The 25,556-nt window shown below is 43.7% G+C and overlaps 1 protein-coding gene across 2 annotated transcripts in view; it reads left to right on the top strand.

Annotated features, from left to right (window-relative positions):
• SGSM1 (small G protein signaling modulator 1) overlaps positions 1–18,825 on the top strand; it is a 446,529-nt gene extending 427,704 nt beyond the window's left edge. For both annotated transcript variants that reach the window (XM_063913222.1, XM_063913221.1), the window contains exons 20-25: positions 246–370; positions 1,268–1,350; positions 4,086–4,195; positions 12,552–12,648; positions 14,950–15,117; positions 15,626–18,825. In XM_063913222.1, the coding sequence (XP_063769292.1) occupies positions 246–370; positions 1,268–1,350; positions 4,086–4,195; positions 12,552–12,648; positions 14,950–15,117; positions 15,626–15,714 (672 nt within the window). In that variant the 3' untranslated portion in view covers positions 15,715–18,825. The remainder of the gene's footprint in view (positions 1–245; positions 371–1,267; positions 1,351–4,085; positions 4,196–12,551; positions 12,649–14,949; positions 15,118–15,625) is intronic.
• Positions 18,826–25,556: the final 6,731 nt, after the last annotated feature.

Here is a 25,556-nt window from a genome sequence, read left to right as displayed (position 1 = left end):
CATTTGTACCATTGCAGAAATGTCGAATTTGACAAATGTCGAATTTCAAAAAGTCGAATTTGGAATGGCCGTTTTTTTTTGCGAAAAGTACTGTATTGCATGGTCGAATTTTTTTTTTTGGCGAAAAATGTCCCGTTTTTCAACATTTTCGGGAATTCGACCGCAATTGCATATACCCCTATGTCTTTTACTGGCATTACTATAATTTTTCTAACTGGTTTATTTTTCCCCACAACTATATATAGCAAGAAGTTCTGGACCTGTATACTATCAACTTGCACCGTATAGAGAAAGATGTACAGAGGTGTGACCGTAACTATTGGTATTTTACACCCACCAACCTGGAGAAGCTTCGTAATGTCATGTGCAGGTACACACACATACAGTATACAAGTAGTCTCTGTCTAGCTATTAAGCAATATTCCAACCAAATATGATTTTATCTACCATACCCTACCATCTCACTTGACAATTCAGAAGAATAAAAATTCCAGTTGTTGTTCAAACACAGGCGATACCTGGTCAGAGCTGTGTGCCATGGTGTCAGCTCCTGTGTTACAAATAAAACAACAGTTTGCACTTCTGCTTCTGTTGGTTGTCAGCAGGGGGGAATCAGACACAACCCCTAGTGGTCTGCAGATATCTCCACCATGTGTCCCCACAGTTATATGCATTTGGCAGAAGTAAGTTGAAAATCAGTAAACAATTCACTACATAATGACAGGATGTTTTCCGCTCTGGTTGTGCAGTTTGGCATGTCTGCAGAGACCAGCTGGATGAAACAAACGCAAATGATGATCCTTTCACCTTGCAGTACTACTACACTACTTACTGTAACTATGTTACACTGTGTGGCCTACTGTGAAAATCCAAAATATAAAAAGTATCATTGTATTATCATAGAACCATGGTGGGAAAAATATTGAAAAGATGAATAGTTCACAAAATCCTGTGTTGTTTCGGATACAGGTGTAGCTGTGCCCAGCTTTGCCGCTGAGCGTCCTAGTTGCAGCAAAGCTGGCACGGCTAGTGTGTCCCTGTACTAAGATGCGTGTATGCACCGCCATAGGAAATACATTGGGGTGCGGATAGTCGCAGCCTACCATATTAAGTAGCATCTGTGGCACGGCACGCCATGTGTGCTCCCGCGTCCATGCCACGGGTGCGATGAGATTAACTACATGTGGATGTCTATATATTTGTTCAGCTATTGATTGCTGCCATTTGTGTCACTGACATTAACCCTCTCTTTGTGCTTATATTACAGCTATGTGTGGCAGCACATTGAGATCGGCTATGTGCAAGGGATGTGTGACCTTCTGGCTCCTCTCTTGGTAATACTTGATGATGGTATGGAATTCTTTATCAGGTCTATCTGCTGTATGTACTGATTATAGTAACATAGGCCCTCGTTCCGAGTTGTTCGCTCGTTAGCTGCTTTTAGCAGCATTGCACACGCCAGGCCGCCGCCCTCTGGGAGTGTATCTTCACTTAGCAGAATTGCGAACGAAAGATTAGCAGAATTGCGAATAAATAATTCTTAGTAGTTTCTGAGTAGCTTGAGACTTACTCCTACACTGCGATCAGCTCAGCCCGTTTCGTTCCTGGTTTGACGTCACAAACACGCCCTGCGTTTGGCCAGCCACTCCCCCGTTTCTCCAGACACTCCTGTGTTTTATCCTGGCACGACTGCGTTTTTCTGCACACTCCCAGAAAACGGCCAGTTTCCGCCCAGAAACACCCACTTCCTGTCAATCACACTCCGATCACTTCAACGATGAAAATTCTTTGTTCGGACGTGAGTAAATCTACTAAGTTTTGTGCTAAAATAGTTAGCGCATGCGCGCTGCCTACCATGCGCATGCGCATTTTTGCCTTAATCGCTCCGTTGCGAAAATCGGCAACGAGCGAACAACTCAGAATGACCATAGTAGTCTCTGAGCTTGAAAAAAGACAATTTGTCCATCAAGTTCAACCTATTTGTGGTCTCCTACACGGACTAATTATGTCTGTTAATAATGTCGGCCGTTGTGTTTATTTCTTATTCCTTTTTTTTATAACTATAGTGCGTGATTATAAACCATAACCCTGTATATCCTTATCCATTAGGTATTTATCTAGCCCATTCTTATGTTTATTTGTATAGCACCATTCTATTAGGACTTAAATAACAATAGAAGATCATGAGCATAAATGTATTTTACTTACATGTACTGTATATCAAAATGTTCTGTGGTCTTACAACTAGAGTGCATGTGTTAAAACCACTGGCATATCTATAATGGGTGCAGTGTGTGCAGTGCACGGGCCCCTGGATCCAGGGGGGCAGACACTGCACACCCTGCACCCACTTCTTTAATACTCTCCTGTCCAGAGTCCCCGTCAGTGGCAGCAACAGAGCACAAATCACTAGTAAAATTACTCGACAGCCATTTTCCCACCTCTTTGCGCAGTAGAGAAATCGCCGGGAAAATGGCTGCCGCTCCATTTTTCCAGAGATCTGCGCATGCCCATTAGAGTCTGAGCTCACAGCACTGCTAGCTAGGGAGGAGGGGGCCCGGACAGAGGCTGTACATGGGCCTCCTCCTCTCTTAAAACACCCCTGGTTATAACCATAGTCCTACAATTGTTTTAACCTAAAATCTAAGCCTGACTTTAACCTTTTGGCCTAGCAAGAGTTCAGACATCCCAAACCATAGTCTAAGATACCATAAAGTACTAACTAGAAACCTACCCCCAAACACAGATATTGCCTACCACATTCTGAAACTACAATGGCTATCTCACATACTGTAGAGCAATGTACAGTAGGATAGAATGTCAGTTGAAACTTTGTAAAAGGTGAGTTTAGGGTACAATTATAAGGTGGTCTGTTTTTCATTTTACAAATACAGGGGCAGATGTATTAACCTGGAGAAGGCATAAGGAAGTGATAAACCAGTGATATGTGCAAGGTGATAAAGGCAGCAGCCAATCAGATCCTAACTGTTAATTTACATATTGGAGCTGATTGGCTGGTGCCTTTATCACCTTGCACATATCACTGGTTTATCACTTACTTATGCCTTCTCTAGGTTAATACATCTGCCCCACAGTAACTCAAAATTCAGGGATATACATGTTTATGATAATCTTTAAGAAATAAGAAAATAACTGAAAATACATATTATACATACATACATATCATACAATATAGTTCCAATAAATGCTGTAAGGAAAAACACAGGTTGCCTACGGACAGCCATCCACAAGTGCATCTTTCTGGTGGAAGTATTGGCTAATGGTCATACATATGGCTTAATTTGTTTTAAATGTTCTTTACATGTAAATCTGGGTAATAATGTTTTATGCCAGTGGTCGCCAACCTGTAGCTTGCGAGGTACAGGTCGCTAGCGGTCGTAATTTGGCTAGCTCGTCTTGCTGCAGTACAGCTGAGTCAACTATTAGGAAGTGACCTCTGATGAAGCCGTGGGTGGAGCCACAGGAAAGTGCATCAGGTGATTGCCGTAGGGCCTACAGCATAGGCAATATGTGGCAGAAACCTTCTGTTGTGAGCCCAGGTCCTGCGCTGAGCAGTGGGTATTGAGCACACTGCAAGCCAGCATCCTCCCCACTCCCTGCTGACCGCTGTCCACAAGTACGGTTTCAACCACACTTCTCCTTGTCCCCGAATACCAGCATTATAACAACATAGGAAAAAGCCAGCAAGAGCGGATTGAGCACACCGACTGGAGAGTCAGCCGCCCCACACATCAAAATATATGATATGTGAGATTCCATCTAACAAACACATTCTATGGGGAAAAAATTCAATTTCATTAAATTACCTTCAATTTTTGGGTTACTAGCCAGATTTTTTTTTATATATTTTTTTCATTTCAGTAGCTTTTCAGGAGGTTTTATTTTCTTTGAGTAGCTCAAACCCCAATTAAGGTTGGCGACCACTGTTCTATGCTGTAGTGCAGACTTGCAAATGTCTTAGCATCTAGGACAGCCAGGCACAGTATAGTCCATAGATACATACTGGGCATGAATATGAACTTGCAAATGTTTTTCTTGTGTGTCCTCTGTTATTTCTCCCTCAGAGGCCCTGGCATTCAGCTGCTTCACTGAGCTTATGAAAAGAATGAACCAGAACTTCCCTCACGGAGGTGCCATGGATACACACTTTGCCAACATGAGATCTCTTATACAGGTACAGCATCTTCTATAGCAAGCTCTCACACAAAGGGGGGTATCCAGTTGCCTGCGATGCCGTTTTGGCGGATGAAAAAAGGCAGTATATTGTGATTAGTGACTGATGGTCATTATCGTGGTATCCTATTACAGGCCGTCATCTGGCGAAAACGGACCCGCGGTAATACATGGGATCGGGGATAAGAGTTACAAGAGAATTGCAGAGTTACAGTGTCATTGTGTTATCCAGGACAGCAGCTTCAGAACCTACAGTATTTCTGTGAAGAAGAAAATAACAATATTGTGTATAAAGGACATAGTTTAAAGGTTACATAGTCTTTAGATACACTTTATGGACACAATGCCCCCTTTCAAAAATTGTTTAAACAAACCTGGTAAACATTGCCTGAAAAAGGGACATTCAAATCATAGGGATAGCCCTTACAGGTGTCGTATATATTCAATTTTGTTGTGAATTAGAGTCTTAGAAAACACTTACACAGCTGTTGTCTAGGAATGTATTGGGCCAGATACAGAGTTGTACGCAAAGCAAAAACCCTTACGGTGTATGTGTTACAAACAGTGTACACACAAAGGCATTGTTGTGATCGAGATGCATGGTATCAGAAATGTCTTTGAAAAATTGATGGGTGGTGACAGAGACGTCGCTTAGTGCACACACGGACTTGGTCCATGTTATGGATCTGCTGCGAGCATGTCAGTGAAAGTGTTTGCGTACACAGACGCTGAACCACTCGTGGTGCAGACTGCAACTGATATAGAGCAGGTAGAAGTTTCTGTGATGTTTCTAAAGATGCACCAATTGGTTGCTGACAGTGGGCAACTCAGTCCCTGCACAGTCATATTTACAGATATACACCAGGGAAGGACTTTGTAGCAGCATTTGGATAAAGTCACAGATGCTCGACTGATTTTTCAAAAGTGTTTTTTTTTCTCTTACGTCCTAGGGGATACTGGGAATCCATTAAGTACCTATACTATACTGTACTGGTACAATTTAGTACCATGGGGGATAGACGGGTCCACTAGGAGCCATAGGCACTATAGAACTAAGGGGGTAATTCTGACCCGTTCGCACGCATCGGTTTATGGCTGCGGTTCGAACAGGTACAGAATGCGCAGCGGGCGCAGTGCGCGTGCGCGACGTTGCCCGGCGACAGGGGTTGCCAGGTTACGTCGCGGCTAACAAAGGAAGCGGTCGCAGAGCCGACCGCAAAGAAAATTGACAGGAAGAAGGCGTTCCAGGACGGATCCGGACCGTTGGCTGCCATTTTCTGGGAGTGGTGAGGAAAACGCAGGCGTGTCCAGGAGAACGGAGGGCGGATGTCTGACGTCACAGCCGGCACCAGCATCACAGGGATCGTCGCACAGGGTAAGTAGGTATAGGCCTAGTCTTCTTTTTCTTGAAATTTTTTAAGCTTAGCAGGGCTGCACAAGCGATCGCAGCCCTGCTAAGCTAAAATATACTCCCCCATAGGCGTATACTAGTTGGTCGCAGCAGCAGCAAAAAGTTGGTGGCTGCGATCAACTTGGAATGACCACCTAAATACCCTGTTTGAAGAACCGTGGGTTAATTCAGATAAGAAATTTCAAAATCCCAGTCGGTTGTTATTATCTTTTCCTTTTCCTCCTGAGGATAGGAAAAAATGTGAAAATCCACAGATAGTGGATTTGTCAGTCTCCAGGCTCTCATGTAAACTTGTACTACCTGTGCCTGGTGCATCCTCACTAAAGGATGCGGCCGATCGCAAGATAGAGACTACACTCAAATCTTTGTATACTGCTGCCGGGGTGGCCCAGAGACCCACTATAGCATGTGGGTGGATTACACGAGCCATTGCTAAATGGTCAGGTAATTTAATTGAGGGGTTAGACACTTTACCTCAAGAGGAAATTATTTTGCTCCTGCAATATATACAGGATTCTGCGAACTTTATGGGGGAAGCCATAAAAGAAATAGGTTTGCTTAATGCACGCACCACAGCTATGGCAGTGTCGGCACACAGATGATTATGGCTACGTCAGTGGACTGCTGATGCGGACTCCAGGAAAGGAGTGGAAGGCCTACCTTTCACAGGAGAGGCCTTATTTGGAGATGAACTCGACAAATTGATCTCCCGAGCTACTGCGGGTAAGTCTACATACATACCTTCTGCAGCTCCGCCTGCAAGGAAAGCCTACTCAGGACTTAATCTACAGTCCTTTCAGACTGCCAAGTTTAGAGGCAAGGCCAGATGTTCTTCTACCACTGCCAGAGGTGCTAAAGGTAAACCACGCAAACCAGCGACTGCTGGTTCACAGGAACAGGGCTCAGGCTCTGCTTCCTCAAAATCTTCTGCATGATGGTGGACCGCGATGCCTGGAAGACATGAGGGTGGGAGCCCGGCTAAAATTCTTCAGTCACATCTGGACATGATCATGCCAGGATTCCTGGATCATAAACCTTATATCCCATGGCTACAGACTGGAGTTCCAGGAGTTCCCACCTCACAGATTCTTCAAATCAGGTTTACCAGTTTCAAAAGAGGTGGGAGTAAACTTACACGACACCATTCAAAAACTGTTACAGACCCAGGTCATTATTCCAGTTCCACCTCATCTACACAACAAGGGTTAATATTCCAGCTTGTATGTAGTACTGAAACTTACGAGTGTTCAAATTCAAGATGGAGTCGTTGAGAGCGGTAATCTCAGGTCTGGAGGAGGGGGAAATCCTAGCGTCTCTGGATGTCAAGGATGCATACCTTCATATTCCAATCTGGCCGCCTCATCAGGCTTATCTACGGTTTGCACTGCAGGACTGCCACTACCAGTTTCAGGCCCTGCCATTTGGTCTCCACGGCACTGGGGGTGTTCACCAAAGTGAAGGCAGAGATGGTGATGTTGCTCCGCAGACAAGGAGTGAACATAGTTCCATACATGGACGATCTTCTGATAAAGGCACTGTCCAGGGAACAGCTGTTGGAGAACATTGCCCTCTTAAACAGACTACTACTGGATCATGGGTGGATTCTGAACCTGTCAAAATCTCACCTATTACTAATGCAGAGGCTTCAGTTCCTGGGAATGATACTGGACACAGAGTCTCAGAAAGTATTCCTTCCCTTGGAAAAGGCAATAGAAATCCAGTCGATGGTTCGGTCCGTCTTGAAGCCGTCCCGAATCTCAGTGCATCTCTGTATACGTCTTCTGGGGAAAATGGTGGCTTCTTATGAAGCAATTCAGTACGGAAGGTTTCATGCGAGGCCCTTCCAGCTGGGTCTGTTGGACAAGTGGTCCAGATCGCATCTTCACATGCACCAGAGGATTCATCTGTCATCAAAAGCCAAGATCTCCCTCCGGTGGTGGATACAGACTTCTCACCTAGTTGAGGGTCGAAGGTTCGGGATTCAGAATTGGATTCTGCCAACCACGGACACAAGCCTCAGAGGTTGGGGAGCAGTCACCCAGGGGGTGCAGTTTCAGGGAAGATGGTCAAAGCAGGAAGTCATCCTTCCAATAAACATCCTGGAACTCGTGGCTATCTACAACGCCCTTCTGCAGGCCTCGTCTCTTCAGAATCAGGCCATTCACGTCCAGTCGGACAATGTGACGGCGGTAACGTACAGAACGAAAAGCAGAGCCGCAATTTCAGAGGTGTCAAGAATTCTCCTCTGGGCGAAAAAACACGCCGTGGGGTTGTCGGCGATCTTCATTCCAGTAGTAGACAACTGGGAAGCAGACTTCCTCAGCAGACATGATCGGCACCCAGGAGAATGGGGCCTTCACCCGGAGGTGTTCCGGTGGTTGACATGTCGGTGGGGGGTATCCACAAATCGACATGATGGCCTCTCGACTCAACAAGAAGCTCAATCGGTACTGTTCCAGGTCGAGGGACCCACAGGCTTCCATGGATCTACCAGCTGGTGTACTTGTTTCCTCCCATTCCTCTGATCCCAAGAATTCTAAAAAGGGAAAAGGTTCAAGCAATCCTCATTGCTCCGGACTGGCCACGAAAGGCCTGGTATGCTGAACTTTTCGAGATGCTGATTGAAGATCCGGGGCCTCTGCCTCTTTGAGAGGATCTTCTGCAACAGGGTCTGTTCGTCTGTCAAGACTTACCACGGCTACGTTTAACGGCATGAAAGTTGAACGGCTGATTCTAGCCAGGAAAGGGATTCCTGACAAGGACATCCTGATCCAAGCCAGAAAGGGGGTAACATCTAAACATTACCATCGTATCTGGAAGAAATATGTCTCTTGGTGTGAGAGCAGACAATATTCTACGGTGGAATTTCATCTGGGACGTTTCCTGCTTTTTCTGCAGTCGGGAGTGGATGTGGGCCTACGCCTAGGCTCCATAAAAGTTCAGATTTTTGCCTTGTCTATTTTCTTTCAGAAACAATTGGCTTCTCTCCCTGAGGTCCAGACGTTCCTGAAAGGTGTTCTGCACAGCCAACCTCCCTTTGTGTCTCCCATGGCACCTCGGGATCTCAATTTGGTGCTGCAGTCCCTCCAATCGGACTGTTTTGAACCGTTACAGGAGGTAGACGTAAAGTATCTTACGTGGAAGACCATCACACTGTTGGCCTTGGCTACAGCAAGACATGTGTCGGAGTTGGGGACATTGTCTTACAAGAGCCACTACTTAATTTTTCATGAGGACAGAGCTGAACTCAGGACTCATCAGTAATTTCTTCCTAAGGTGGTGTCTGCGTTTCACATCAACCAACCTATTGTGGTTCCGGCTGTTACATAGTTACATAGTCAGTGAGGTTGAAAAGAGGCAAAATGCCCATCGGGTTCAACCTGTATTCTGTGTTAAGATGTTCATATTATAACGCGCCTGTTAGAGTAATGGTTTAGTACCAATTGACAGCTATGAATCTTACCACTCCCATACAATTTAATGTCAATATGTTAAATGCTATAGCCCTGGATACATTTTCCAGTTAGAAATTTGCCCAATCCGTTTTTAAATGTATTTAAATGCATTTACAGAGTCTGCCATTTTTACCTTCTCCGGCAGGGAGTTCCAAATCTTAATTGCCCTTACCGTGAAGGACCCTTTCCTACGATGTGTACGGAATTTTCTCTCCTCTAGCCTCATTGAGTGCCCACGCGTCCTATACAGAGTTCTTTTAATAATCAAATCCGCTGCTAGCTCCTTGTAATGACCGTTTTGAAGATATTAATAATGTCTCCTCTTAGTCGCCTCTTTTCTAGTGTATACATATTTAACCTAGTAAGCCTTTCCTCATATTCCAGTGTTTCTAACCCTTTAATCAATTTAGTAGCTCTTCTTTGACCTCTTTCTAGTTCCCCGATATCTTTTTTTTATAACACGGTGCCCAGAACTGAACACAATATTCCAGGTGCGGACATACTGTACCAATGATTTGTACAGTGGCAGGATTACATCCTCGTCCCTTGTCTCAATGCCCCGTTTAATGCACGCAAGCACTTTACTTGCCTTCTTTGCTGCAATTTGACATTGTGTACTGTTATTAAGCCTATTATCACCCCCAAATATTTTCCCACCATAGTTACCCCTATATTTTCCCCATATAGAATATAGTATGCAAGTGTGTTTTTTGTCCCAAAATGCATAACTTTGCATTTTACTATATTGAACCTCATTCTCCATTTAGACGCCCAGGTTTGAAGTTTAAATAAGTAATTCTGTAGAGACTCCACATCACCTTCTGAATGAATTACCTTACACAGTTTAGTATCATCTGCAAAGATTGACACTGTGCTTTCCAGGCCTATTCCTAGATCATTGATAAATATAGTGAACAGTAGCGGGCCAAGTACAGACCCTTGTGGTATTCCGCTATCTACTGGTGCCCAGCTGGAGAGCATTCCATTGACCACTACTCGTTGTACTCTGTTATCCAGCCAATTTCTTATCCATCTACAAATAGTATATCCTAGGACAAGTTCCCTTAGTTTGTTGATCAGTCTCCTATGAGGCACTGTATCGAGGGCTTTTGTAAAATCTAAATACACCACATCCACTGCTTTTCCCTGATCTAGATTCTCGCTCACTTTCTCGTAGAAGCTAATTAAGTTGGTTTGACATGATCTGTCCCTTACAAACCCATGCTGACTTTTGCTAATAAACTTAGTAGCCTGTAGGTGCTCCTCTATGCTAGCCCTAAAAATGCCTACCAATATTTTACCCACTATAGAGGTTAAACTAACTGGTCTATAGTTTCCAGGATTGCTTTTTGTTCCCTTTTTAAATAAAGGCACTACCTCAGCTATGCGCCAAATCTTTGGTACCATGCCTGATGTTACGGATGCCTCGGCTACTTCAAAGTCTTTGGATATTGTAAGAGCTTTGAAGGTCTATGTGACGAGAACAGCTCGCCACAGAAAATCGGACTCGCTGTTTGTTCTTTATGATCCCAATAAAATTGGGTGTCCTGCTTCAAAGCAGTCCATTGCGCGCTGGATCAGGCCCACTATCCAGCATGCTTATTCCACGGCAGGTTTGCCGATTCTGAAATCTAATCAAGCCCACTCTACTAGGTCAGTGGGTTCATCTTGAGCGACTGCTCGGGGTGTCTCGGCTTTACAGCTCTGCCGAGCAGCTACTTGGTCGGGTTCGAACACGTTTGCTAAGTTTTACAATTTCGATACTTTGGCCTCTGAGGACCTTCAGTTTGGTCAATCAGTTCTGCAGGAACCTCAGCACTCTCCCACCCGGTTTGGGAGCTTTGGTACTTCCCCATGGTACTAAATGGATTCCCAGTATCCCCTAGGACGTAAGAGAAAATACAGTTTTAATTACCTACCGGTAAATCCTTTTCTCGTAGTCCGTAGGGGATACTGGGCACCCGCCCGGTGCTTCGTTCTTCCAGCGCTGTTACTTGCTTAACTAGTACTGTAATGTTGTTTGGTTCAGCTGTTGCTGTCCCTGTTTGCAAGTTTGGTTAGCATGCCTTTCCTCTTGTTCTGGTTGTGCTGGTTCGAATTCTCACTACTTTCCTTTTCTATATCCTTCTCTCAAAGTATGTCCGTCTCCTTGGGCACAGTTTCCTAGACTGAGTCTGGTAGGTAGGTCATAGAGGGAGGAGCCAGCACATACAATCAAACTTCTATAGTGCCCATGGCTCCTAGTGGACCCGTCTATACCCCATGGTACTAAATGGATACCCAGTATCCCCTACGGACTACGAGAAAAGGATTTACCGGTAGGTAATTAAAATCCTTTTTTTTTCATGTGCATAGTCTGAAAACAGCTGTATAATGAGAGAGCACTGAATTATGGTCCTTGAAATGCATAAGTGACATTTGATCCCACAAAATGAAATAAGGAAATATTATCTAGTGTTTAATTCCCTGAAGATGTGGGAAGTCATCTTTCACTGTACTGCGCAGACCTCTCAGTGGGCTGACTGGACATATGTATTACATACTTTACAGTTATAGAAAATGGGAGGAGCTCAAACAATGGACAGAGATAAAGTACCAACCAATCCACTTTTGACTGTCATTTTTCAAACACAGCCTGTAAAAGGATAGATGTTGGGTTGGTTGGTACTTTATCTCTGTCCACTTTTTCTCTCCAAGGTTTGATACATCTCCCCATGGTGCACAATCAAACTGTGTATTATAGTAGATGTAAAACATATTAACACAGATATTATCATGTTATCTTTCAATTAATGAATCTCAGTGGTACAAAGTCATGTCAGGGCTTGCAATAAGTAACTGAATATTTAATTGATTGCAGTTCATAGACCTGATTCAGAGCCAGACAGAAGTGAGTTTATGCACTTTTGCGTATGTCATTCTATTCTGAGTCAGATAGAACTTGTCCAGATCTGTTTTTCCATTAAATAAGGGATCTCAGGGCAGGAAGAGGATGATGAAAATATAATCGCACATAACCACCCTGACCTATGGGAGTGCCCCAGACATGTATGAAAAGTGATTCTGATTGGTGTGTACGGGGATGGCAAGCCTGCTTCTGACAGATCTCTTGCATCTAGCATGACATAGCAGAACAGGTACTCGCATTAGTATAAGTTAGTAAGTCATGCTTCCGCAGCTGCCCACAACTGTAGCTATTTTGCGTGTGACTCAAAAGCAGCCCACATGTGTCTTAGATTAAGGGGGGTATTTATCAACGCTCAAAGAGAGATAAAATTGTTATAAAGTACCAGCCAATCCGCTTCTGACTTACATTTTAAAGACTATGTTTGAAAAATGATAGGAGCTGATTGGTTGATACTTTATCTCCCATTATTGTATCTCTATGAAAGCTTTGATAAATATTACCCTAAGAGTGTATTTGAATAGTAAAGTATGGCAGTGTGTTGGCTATAACTTATTTTCTTTCTTTCTTTCTTTTCTTAAATGAGATTTTGGATTCTGAGCTTTTTGAACTCATGCATCAAAATGGTGACTATACTCACTTCTACTTCTGTTATCGTTGGTTCCTCTTAGACTTCAAAAGAGGTGAGTAGTGATCAAGATATATACAATGTAGGGCAGTAAATATATTTGAATATATAAATATGTAATTGTCTTCTGTCTTTTATAAGTGTCCAAGGCCATGCTATGCTCTCTCTTATTCCTCCAAGGCCATGACTTGCACTATTTTCCTCTTCACCACAGATTATATAAGCATGGACTTCCTGAGGATAGGATGTATGAGCAACCATGTGACCATAGTATTAGTTGTAGGTCTCTGGTGCAATATGTGACTATACTGAAGGGTTTATTCAGAGTTATTAGCAAACTAAAAAAGCACACTAATGGGCAAAACCATGTTGCACTGCAGGTGGGGCAGAGGTAACGTGCACAGAGATTTAGATTTGGGTGGGGTGTGTTCAAACTGAAATCTAAACTGCATTGTAAAAATAAAGAAAACAGTATTACCACACACAGAAATATAACACACCCAAATCTAAGTCTCTCTGCACATGTTACATCTGCCTCACCTGCAGTGCAACATGGTTGTGCCCAATTGCTAACGTTTTTGGTTTGCAAGCAACTCTGAATAACCCAGAGTGTCTTAAAGAAGTGGCCTTGCAACACTCACAAATGTTGAAAGGTACAAGCGTAACTGAAGCTAAGAGCAGTGTTCATTGCATTCCTGTATTACATTATAAATTTGTAATTATGAAAATATAGGGGATTAAAGTAGAAACCTATTCAAAATAGGACCATAGAGCCAAAGATTTATGGACAAATTGGCATAATTTTATGTAATATGGTCTTTTCTTTCAAACATTAAACATTTTTTCACTTTATAAAGAGATTATTAATGCTTTATTGTTTTCCTTCAATTACATTTACAGTTAGCTCCATAAATACTTTCTTAAATAAGCATTTGATCTACTTCCACTAATGTTTAGCTATTCTGTTCCCACACATTGGGCCTGATTCAAGTCCCAACACTGCTGTGGTAAAAAAGCAAGTACTGATGTTTGGTAATTTATGGATGCACCCCTGACCCGTACTGTGTCATTGCACGTAGAGCGACTGCAGACGCCAGTTTATTGATATAGAAAAAAATTAAAATGCAGATGCACACTCTATTGTTCTAAGCACTGCTAATCAGAATAATTATAACATAGAGCAAAATTGCGGCACTTAGCATCATTTTTGGCAAAAGGTATAGGTCCACCAACCATGACCAGGTAACCACATCTGGTGGGTCCATAATATTAAGGTTAAAGTCCAGGGCCCAGGACCACCCAAGTCAGCACAGCCCAGCCACCCCAAGGGTATCACACTAATGAGAGGTTAAATTGTTAATACATGTTACATAAGTAAGAAGCAGAAGCTATGTGTTTAGAGTGTTACATAGGTGAGAAGTAATAATTACAATGTTAAAAGGTGTTACATAGGTAGACAAAATATTAGGTGCTAGATTAAGTATTATAATGTGATGCCCCAAAGCAGCCAGGCCACACCAACCCAAGAGACACCATGCCCCGAAATAATCCCTAAAGCTAACAAATGGTATCAGTTTATTCAAGACTTGCCATCATAGTGCCTACAATCATGATGAGACTAGAAGTTGCCTACAGAAAAATTGAAAATGCAGCTGCATACTCTTAAGTCCAAGGCGCACCCATAACCCCCCCCCCCCTTCCCTCCATATAGTCAGTTGATTGACAGTCTGTAGCCATTTGGGGATGTGGAAGAGGCAGCGATGGCCTCCATTTTACCTATGTTTTGTGGGATTGCCAAGGCCATGGTCTTTATATTTCAGCAGAGATATTCTGGCTGCAGTAGCTAACCTGCACAACCTCATGGGTTACTCAGCCAGCCAATGGTGTCGCAGGTCCTCGGACACAGCATAGTATTACATATGCATGCAGGAGGTATCTACTTATACCAGATGCTTATACCAGATATTCTTTACTAAATAGTTTTACCAGGTAGCCAGTCTGAATACTCCAACCCCAGCTGTAACACACCAGCAATGTGGCACTAAACAGCCCCAATGCCTGATAATAATGCAGTGGACAATGGTTGGCTTATTGTCAGGCATGGTGTTAAATGTGTGTGCAGTTATTGTCCCACTAGTTTAGCATTGCTGACCATTTGTGGCTTCTTGGCCAGTAGGTTAAACCAGATACAAACAAATCAAATGCATATAGATTTCAGTTCCCAGACCAGTGCAGTATATGTGACTATCTTAAGAGTTTTGTTTATGTAATAAAAGTTAAAGAATAACTTAAGAATGTTTTATATAGGCAAAGATATTTTTGTTGCTATCTATAACCCCATCCCTATTTTTAACAGAACTTGTGTATGATGATGTGTTCTCAGTATGGGAAACCATCTGGGCTGCTAAGCAAGTGTCATCCTCTCACTTTGTCCTCTTCATTGCCTTGGCACTGGTGGAAGTTTATCGTGATATTATCCTGGAAAATAATATGGATTTTACTGATATAATAAAGTTCTTTAACGGTAAGTGTTTTCCAAAGTGCTGTTTTTGGCTTCTTTATCTGGCTTACAAAGGGAAAAGATAAGTATTGTTTTATCAGCTTTTCAAGAACCAGGTACAACTTCTCTATGGAATACATCTTTAGAAAATGGAATGAACAACGTAACATCCTAACAGCCATTGACAATGGATTTATCAGAGTCATATTACACTAGACTCTGATCCTCATGCTCACAAATGGTATACAGTCAGGTCAGAGTTATTGTTGTTATAGGAAATGCTGCTCGCTGTTAGAACAAATCCCGTACTGAGCACCAATGAAAGAAATGGTTAGGTCAGTTATATGAAATATGTTCATCCCTGACAGTTCTGCTATGTGGGGGAAGTGCTCTTCACTGAGACTGGTTGACTCCTTTTTATATTGTTTAGTGTTAATTAAGTTCCAAAGAACATAACTCAGAGTGTCATTTGTTATGTAAGTCATCCTTTATTAGCATTTGCTGTCGCTTTTAGCTATTTTCTGTGTTTCAGAGATGGCAGAAAGGCACAACATAAAGCATATTCAGAAGCTTGCCCGGGATCTTGTCTATAAGGTCCAGACGCTGATTGAGAACAAATAGAGGGTCTATCGGAGGGAGAAGCACAGCCACATCCACCATACCTGAAAACTTCCACTGCCATGGAGCCCTGGAAATCATTTTTTCAGCAATGCAATCAGGTCCCAACAGAAGTGAAAGGGTTATAACATATCTCAATCTCCAGATTCTTTGCTTAAGTAAGTGCCAGAAACTGAAGCCAGTTCTAGTAGCAGAGGAAACAGCTACTACAAGAAAGGGTTTCCCGTAATTATCCTTATTTAGCATTATTTTTTCATTTGGCCTTGTTACTTTATTGTAAAACCAAAGACCTCAACACAAGATTGCTTTTTCTTGCTGATTTCGTATTCTGCCTGCAAATGTTGGTGAGTGCAAGCTCACTAGTGAACCTTACGTAGAGGTAATGAGGTGACATCTGATGTCATTAAACACACTACAAGCAAGGGATCTGCAAAGGCCATAGATACAAAACACACATTAGCACAAATAGAGCACATGGTTTTATTTTCCCTCACTGATGATTATAGTGATTGCCATGGTGAGTCCCCTATCTGCAGGGACCAGCTGCTCATTAATGTATGCAAAGCCCCCAGGAGGGGCTTCTGGTTTGCCTGTCCACAGCTTTATCATTGCAGGGAAGAATTATAGGCACAATCTATTGGAGTTTAGCATAGCAAAATATTAATATATATATAGAAATTATTTATTTTTTATTGAATTTATTGTTTTACATGTTTCTGAATATACAGTTTGAGAATGATTGCGTCATCAAAATTCATCAATTTGTTGCTGAAATTTAAGGAGCCAGTTGCCAATTATTTTACACTTCTATCACCAGCGCCCTGTAGCTATATGAGATGCAGTTTGGCAGGAAAGGGGTAGTTAGGCTACAATACAAGGGGCAGTATCCTTCACGTTTATGTGGATAAGATCAAGCCTGACCTTATCCATCCTTTTCCTGTTTATACTACAACAGAACAGCAGCCGCAGTGCGGCTTCACTAGAGCAATCCACGCATAAGACAATGCTTCATTTTAAAGGTCCTATTCAAAGTGACAATTTTAATGTTGCAACTCATTTAGTTTGGTGGCCAAGAGGTAATTGCAGGGGGAATTTCCACTGAAAAACATCACAGGTCATGTATATCCTATAGACACTGAATACATTATAAATAGACATATGTGTCCTGCGGTGCAAAAAGTAGTTCAAATGCATCTGCAATGCAATTTCCACCAGCTCTCTTCATCCTTTCATCAGGAGGTCAGATCCAGGCAGAGACTTCCTGGCATCCATATCCCCCTGCGTTTGCCTGTGTTGCCCCTATACTGACTGTCTGATTTGAGGAGAAGCAACGTGTACAAAGTCAGTAAAAGAGAGTAATAACATTGATTTAAGTGATTCTATTTGTATTTAATTGTTTACATGACATGTTGGTAACTTTGTGTAGCAGATGAACAGGTATGCTTCCTCAGGCAGCAGAATGCCAGGATCACACTAGTGGTAATGAAGAAGACTCCATTTATGTAGCATTTAAAACAATATATCCTCTGCACCAGTTTTGCTATGGCGCATACTGCCCACAGAATGCATTTGTTCTTAGCAGTGTACTGTAATGCATTTAACGAAGCTCAGAACATACTATATTTACAAAATGAAATGAGTCAGTGGAATAGTAAGATTAAATAGATTAAAGCTATGTGTATGTGGTAATACAGCAGACTACTCAGCGCAATCAAAAAAACTGAAAAGATTTTTATGGCAGCTTCCCTTGTATGTTTGTGAAAACATAAGCATTCTTCTTTCATGTACTGTAGTATGCTTTCAGCCATAACACCATGATACACATGTCAGCGAGTTTGTTCTTTTGTACTGTGACGTTTACCTTCCTCGGTCATCAGAAAACCAGTTGTAGACTATATCTTCCAAGAGCTGCAACCCACAAATCAGCAGAAGTTGTTCCAGGCGAGGATTTATGGCCATTAACTGATTGATAGTAAGCCTAGCCTGGGAACAGTCTCACCAATTTGTCTTAAATTGTTTTCATTTTGCTGTTCTGAATGTGATGTATCCTCAAAGAGAAAACCTTAGGGGTAATGGGACATGTGCAGGGAGTACTGACACTCACCACTATATCTATATAGAGCCTACAAACCGATTTGCCACATCAGCTAACTTGTTCAGTAGCTGCAATTACTGTTTCTTGGCTACATCATTCTACTGACAATTCTGTTGAGTATGAAATTTGGGATTTTGACTTCAGGGTCCTATAAGCAAAGCAGCTTAGCGTCATAGGTGTTAAGCAATGTAACCATGGCTCTAACGCTACCACATAGTAATCTGCAAATTATCCTAGGCTGTTTGGAAAAGTACATTTGTGTCCTCAAATATCAGTGTTTTTAAATAGCTTATGACAAGGATTAAAAGTATTTATTTATTTATTCTATTTCCTGTACATTTCCGTGTGTCCGTGTAAAAGTCAGTGCGTGAATCATTTTATCTCCTAAGTGTTGCAGACATATCTTGTAAATGTGCTCTGAGAAATTTGTTTGTGAGAAGAGAAGAAAACACAAAGTGGTGTTATTTTTCCAAGGAAATCTGTGTTTTTATGACTGGATCACAAAACATATACTCAATATATTGCCTTTATCTATGTTTAATCATCTGAGGTATTTATTTTGTTGCATCTACAGAAACTCTGCACAACATTTTTGCCATTGTTTTGCCAAAACTGTAAAAAAATCTTGATACATTATGTTACACGCCAAACCTAAACACTGAGGATTAGAGCAACTATGCAATATGGTGGAATGTTCTCTAGAGCGGGAATAGCACGGCTCGTCTGTCACATGATGTCAAGGCTCTGGAGGCATGCTGGATTCTCAAACATTTGTTAAATAGGCCATATGGGAGCCAATATTTTGATATACATTTTAAGTTGGCTCTATAATTTTCAAAGACTGTATAAAATATGTAAGGTATAAATAATATGGTTGCTGCTTGTGTGAAATGTTATTACCACAGTTAGTCTATTAGTGATATGTTTGCCTGCCATTCATAACACCATGCTGTGCAGAGTGTTCTCCCATTATACACTCCTACAGATGCCTCCTTTATTTGCATACAATGCATTTTTCTTCAAGGGTGGCCGGTTGGGGGGTGGGGGGGGGGTTGGGGTCGAGGGTGCAAATTGTTGCTGGCACAGCGGAACAGAAGCTGCTACATACACCCAATTTCCTGTGGCCATGGCATAGGGAAAGGTGCACATTAGTAAATTGTTTTCAGTAAATGAACAGTTTAAATTATGTTTTAAAGGTATCCGGATGGTAGGTCAACAGCACTTAGGTCAACAGTCGGGTGTGGATCATTAGATCGACAGTGTCTAGGTCGTCAATGTTTAGGTCGACCACTATAGGTCGACAGTCACTTGGTCGATAGGGTTGGAAGGTCGACAGGGTTTTTAGGTCGACATGTGCTAGGTTGACATGATATTTTTATTTTGGTGTCGTTTTCATCGTAGAGTGACCGGGAACCCCAATTAGTGCACCGTGTCCCCTCGCATGGTAGTCCACGTGTATCGATAAGTATGAAAAAGTTCAAAAAAAAGATAAAAAATTAGAAAAACTGATGTCGACCTTTTCACCTGTCGACCTAGCACATTACGACCTAGAAACCCTGTCGACCTAGTGACTGTCGACCTATAGTGGTCGACCTAAACATTGTCGACCTTCAGACCGGATTCCCAACAGTCAATAGCCATTATTGGTCGATATGGACAAGGTAAACATGGGAAATAGGCCGACACTAGAAAAATGTTGCCGCAGTGAAAAGGTTGACACATGAATAGGTCGAAATTAGTTTTTCTTTTCTTTTTTAACTTTTTTATAATTTACCATCCACGTGGACTACGATTGGCTATTGTTACTTGTACCAAGCACAGTGGTAGCAGAGCCATGCAAGGTGACACGGTGCACTAATTGGGGTTCCTGGTCATGTTGTGGACAAAATGACACCAAAAACATACAAAAAACCTGATGTTGACCTTTTTATGTGTTGACCTGTCCCGTGCCAACTTTTTCACTGTATCGACCCTTCGACCCTGTTCCCATGTCGACCAATAGTGGTCGACTAATTGACTATCGACCTTATGCAGATCGACCCATTGATCCATAACCATTTTAATAGTTTTTTTTTTTAAACTTATTTTGTGTTCACACAACTGAACTCTCCCAACACTGTTCTTTCCATCCACCAAATGCCCCTTTCTGCCTCCCTCAGGGAATGTATACTTGTAACTCTAATACATTTCAGACTGTGTGGACTATTTGCAAAGTGGACAAAATGCAGGCTACAACATAATTTAATTTGCCAATGCCCTTTGTGCCTGATGTACAGAGACGTACTTGCATGTCAGATTTGGAAATGTCTGGGTTCTGACTACAAATGCAGATGTTATAAATAATGAAAATGTCACTTGGAAGTTTTGCCTGCTAATACTTTAGGGCCACCTCCTTCATTAATTTACACTTGTTTTGCTTACTAAAACACTGCTTGTGCCAGCCACGTTCATTCATTAAGTCACCCGTAGGAGGGAGAGAACATTTGGACTGATTGTATTTGTCACTTGTTTGTATTTAAATAGTTTTAATTAGGTTGAAAATTCAGGCAGAATAATGATTTCCACCACCTGCGTGGATAAAAACAAGGCCTTTTGTGGAGGAACCTTACATTTGGCTAAATAGCAACTACTGCTTGAATCTAATTTTAGTGCTGTCATGTGCCATAACAAAATCTGGTACGTGGTCGTCTAACCCAAATTTAGCTGCTGTAGTTATGCCATGTGAATATTTACAATTTTACCAGCCCTGCAGACATCCCCAAGGGTAAAATCTATGCATTGCATAATATCAGAGATATGCACCAAACAGGAACAAAATATGTGTGTTCTGTAGGAGATAGAGATGCATTTTGCTGTTTTGCACTGAAATTAGCTGCTGCTGTATTACTGCGCTATGCCGTAGCAGCTCAAGGTGAGGGGAATGCCTTTTCTCTAACGTCCTAAGTGGATGCTGGGGACTCCGTCAGGACCATGGGGAATAGCGGCTCCGCAGGAGACAGGGCACAAAAATAAAGCTTTAGGATTAGGTGGTGTGTACTGGCTCCTCCCCCTATGACCCTCCTCCAAGCCTCAGTTAGGTTTTTGTGCCCGTCCGAGCAGGGTGCAATCTAGGTGGCTCTCTTAAAGAGCTGCTTAGAAAAAGTTTTTTAGGTTTTTTATTTTCAGTGAGTCCTGCTGGCAACAGGCTCACTGCATCGAGGGACTTAGGGGAGAGAATTTCAACTCACCTGCGTGCAGGATGGATTGGATTCTTAGGCTACTGGACACCATTAGCTCCAGAGGGAGTCGGAACACAGGTCTCACCCTGGGGTTCGTCCCGGAGCCGCGCCGCCGACCCCCCTTACAGATGCTGAAGATTGAAGGTCCGGAAACAGGCGGCAGAAGGCTCTTCAGTCTTCATGAAGGTAGCGCACAGCACTGCAGCTGTGCGCCATTGTTGTCACACACTTCACACCAAGCGGTCACGGAGGGTGCAGGGCGCTGCTGGGGGCGCCCTGGGCAGCAATATTTTAATACCTTATGGCAAAAGAATACATCACATATAGCCATTAAGGCTATATGTATGTATTTAACCCATGCCAGTTATCTAAAACTACGGGAGGAAAGCCCGCCGAAATAGGGGGCGGGGCTTATTCTCCTCAGCACACAGCGCCATTTTCCTGCTCAGCTCCGCTGTGAGGAAGGCTCCCAGGACTCTCCCCTGCACTGCACTACAGAAACAGGGTAAAACAGAGAGGGGGGGCATTTTTTGGCGATATATTGGATATATTTAAGCTGCTATAAGGAACAACACTTATATAAGGTTGTTCCCATATATATTATAGCGCTTGGGTGTGTGCTGGCAAACTCTCCCTCTGTCTCCCCAAAGGGCTAGTGGGGTCCTGTCTTCGATAAGAGCATTCCCTGTGTGTTTGCTGTGTGTCGGTACGTGTGTGTCGACATGTATGAGGACGATGTTGGCGTGGAGGCAGAGCAATTGCCGATAATGGTGATGTCACCCCCCAGGGAGTCGACACCGGAATGGATGGCTTTGTTTATGGAATTACGTGATAATGTCAGCACATTACAAAAATCAGTTGACGACATGAGACGGCCGGCAAACCAGTTAGTACCTGCCCAGGCGTCTCAGACACCGTCAGGGGCTGTAAAGCGCCCTTTACCTCAGTCGGTCGACACAGACCCAGACACAGACACTGAATCTAGTGTCGACGGTGATGAAACAAACGTATTTTCAAGTAGGGCCACACGTTATATGATCACGGCAATGAAGGAGGCTTTGCATATCTCTGATGCTGCAAGTACCACAAAAAGGGGTATTATGTGGGGGGTGAAAAAACTACCTGTAGTTTTTCCTGAATCAGAGGAATTAAATGATGTATGTGATGAAGCGTGGGTTAACCCAGATAGAAAAATGCTAATTTCAAAAAAGTTATTAGCATTATACCCTTTCCCGCCAGAGGTTAGGGCGCGCTGGGAAACACCCCCTAGGGTGGATAAGGCGCTCACACGCTTATCAAAACAAGTGGCGTTACCGTCTCCTGATACGGCCGCCCTCAAGGATCCAGCGGATAGGAGACTGGAAACTACCCTAAAAAGTATATACACACATACTGGTGTTATACTGCGACCAGCCATCGCCTCAGCCTGGATGTGCAGTGCTGGGGTCGTCTGGTTGGATTCCCTGACTGAAAATATTGATACCCTGGATAGGGACAGTATTTTATTGACTATAGAGCAATTAAAGGATGCTTTCCTTTATATGCGAGATGCGCAGAGAGATATTTGCACTCTGGCATCGAGAGTAAATGCGATGTCCATATCTGCCAGAAGGAGTTTATGGACGCGACAGTGGTCAGGTGATGCGGATTCCAAACGACATATGGAAGTATTGCCGTATAAAGGGGAGGAATTATTTGGCGTCGGTCTATCGGATCTGGTGGCCACGGCAACTGCCGGAAAATCCACTTTTTTACCTCAGACCCCCTCCCAACAGAAAAAGACACCGTCTTTTCAGCCGCAGTCCTTTCAGTCCTATAAGAACAAGCGGACAAAAGGACAGTCATATCTGCCTCGGGGCAGAGGAAGGGGTAAGAGAGGGCAGCAAGCAGCCCCTGCCCAGGAACAGAAGCCCTCCCAGGGTTCTGCAAAGCCCTCAGCATGACGCTGGGGCCTTACAAGCGGACTCAGGAGCGGTGGGGGGTCGACTCAAGAATTTCAGCGCACAGTGGGCTTGCTCACAGGTGGACCCCTGGATTCTGCAGGTAGTATCTCAGGGTTACAGGTTGGAATTCAAGAAGTCTCCCCCTCGCCGGTTCCTAAAGTCTGCTTTGCCAACGTCTCCCTCAGACAGGGTGACGGTATTGGAAGCCATTCACAAGCTGTTTTCTCAGCAGGTGATAGTCAAGGTACCCCTCCTACAACAGGGAAAGGGGTATTACTCCACGCTATTTGTGGTACCGAAGCCGGACGGCTCGGTAAGACCTATTCTAAATCTGAAATCTTTGAACCTGTACATACAAAAATTCAAGTTCAAGATGGAGTCACTCAGAGCAGTGATAGCGAATCTGGAAGAAGGGGACTTTATGGTGTCCCTGGACATAAAGGATGCTTACCTGCATGTCCCAATTTGCCCTTCACATCAAGGGTACCTCAGGTTCGTGGTGCAAAACTGTCATTATCAGTTTCAGACGCTGCCGTTTGGATTGTCCACGGCACCTCGGGTCTTTACCAAGGTAATGGCCGAAATGATGATCCTTCTACGAAGAAGAGGCGTATTAATTATCCCTTACTTGGACGATCTCCTGATAAGGGCAAGGTCCAGAGAACAGCTGGAAGACGGAGTAGCACTAACCCAACTAGTGCTGCAACAACACGGGTGGATTCTGAATTTTCCAAAATCTCAGTTGACCCCGACGACACGTCTGCTGTTCCTGGGAATGATTCTGGACACGGTTCAGAAAAAGGTGTTTCTTCCGGAGGAGAAAGCCAGGGAGTTATCCGAACTTGTCAGGAACCTCCTAAAACCAGGGACAGTGTCTGTGCATCAATGCACAAGAGTCCTGGGAAAGATGGTGGCTTCTTACGAAGCGATTCCATTCGGCAGATTCCACGCACGAACTTTTCAGTGGGATCTGCTGGACAAATGGTCCAGATCGCATCTGCAGATGCATCAGCGGATAACCTTATCGCCACGGACAAGGGTGTCTCTTCTGTGGTGGTTGCAGAGTGCTCATCTGTTAGAGGGCCGCAGATTCGGCATACAGGACTGGGTCCTGGTGACCACGGATGCCAGTCTGAGAGGCTGGGGAGCGGTCACACAGGGAAGAAACTTCCAGGGAGTATGGTCAAGCCTGGAGATGTCTCTTCACATAAATATACTGGAGCTAAGAGCGATTTACAATGCTCTAAGTCTGGCAAAACCCCTGCTTCAGGGTCAGCCGGTGTTGATCCAGTCGGACAACATCACGGCAGTCGCCCACGTAAACAGACAGGGCGGCACAAGAAGCAGGACAGCAATGGCAGAAGCTGCAAGGATTCTTCGCTGGGCGGAAGATCATGTGATAGCACTGTCAGCAGTATTCATTCCGGGAGTGGACAACTGGGAAGCAGACTTCCTCAGCAGACACGATCTACACCCGGGAGAGTGGGGACTTCATCCAGAAGTCTTCCACATGATTGTGAACCGTTGGGAAAAACCAATGGTGGATATGATGGCGTCCCGCCTCAACAAAAAACTGGACAGGTATTGCGCCAGGTCAAGAGATCCTCAGGCAATAGCTGTGGACGCTCTGGTAACACCGTGGGTGTTCCAGTCAGTGTATGTGTTCCCTCCTCTGCCTCTCATACCAAAAGTACTGAGAATTATACGGCAAAAGGGAGTAAGAACGATACTAGTGGCTCCGGATTGGCCAAGAAGAACTTGGTACCCGGAACTTCAAGAGATGCTCACGGAGGATCCGTGGCCTCTACCTCTAAGACGGGACCTGCTTCAGCAGGGACCGTGTCTATTCCAAGACTTACCGCGGCTGCGTTTGACGGCATGGCGGTTGAACGCCGAATTCTAAGGGAAAAAGGCATTCCGGAAGAGGTCATTCCTACACTGGTAAAAGCCAGGAAGGAGGTGACTGCACAACATTATCACCGCATTTGGAGAAAATATGTTGCGTGGTGTGAGGCCAGGAAGGCCCCCACGGAGGAATTTCAACTGGGTCGATTCCTACATTTCCTGCAAACAGGATTGTCTATGGGCCTCAAATTGGGGTCCATTAAGGTTCAAATTTCGGCCCTGTCGATTTTCTTCCAGAAAGAATTGGCTTCAGTTCCTGAAGTCCAGACTTTTGTAAAAGGAGTACTACATATACAGCCCCCGGTTGTGCCCCCAGTGGCACCGTGGGATCTTAATGTAGTCTTGGATTTTCTCAAATCCCATTGGTTTGAGCCGCTCAAATCGGTGGAGTTGAAGTATCTTACATGGAAAGTAACCATGCTACTGGCCCTGGCTTCAGCCAGGAGAGTATCAGAATTGGCGGCCTTATCATATAAGAGCCCATATCTGATTTTCCATACGGACAGGGCAGAACTGCGGACGCGTCCTCATTTTCTGCCTAAGGTGGTGTCAGCGTTTCACCTGAACCAGCCTATTGTGGTGCCTGCGGCTACTAACGAGTTGGAGGATTCCAAGTTGTTGGACGTGGTCCGGGCATTGAAAATATATATTTCAAGAACGGCGGGAGTCAGAAAGTCTGACTCA

The sequence above is a fragment of the Pseudophryne corroboree genome, chromosome 1 (genome assembly GCF_028390025.1).
Source record: "Pseudophryne corroboree isolate aPseCor3 chromosome 1, aPseCor3.hap2, whole genome shotgun sequence".
NCBI classification, from domain to species: domain Eukaryota; kingdom Metazoa; phylum Chordata; class Amphibia; order Anura; family Myobatrachidae; genus Pseudophryne; species Pseudophryne corroboree.
Note: the sequence above shows the minus strand (reverse complement) of the source record. Positions and strands in the feature narration are given on the sequence as shown.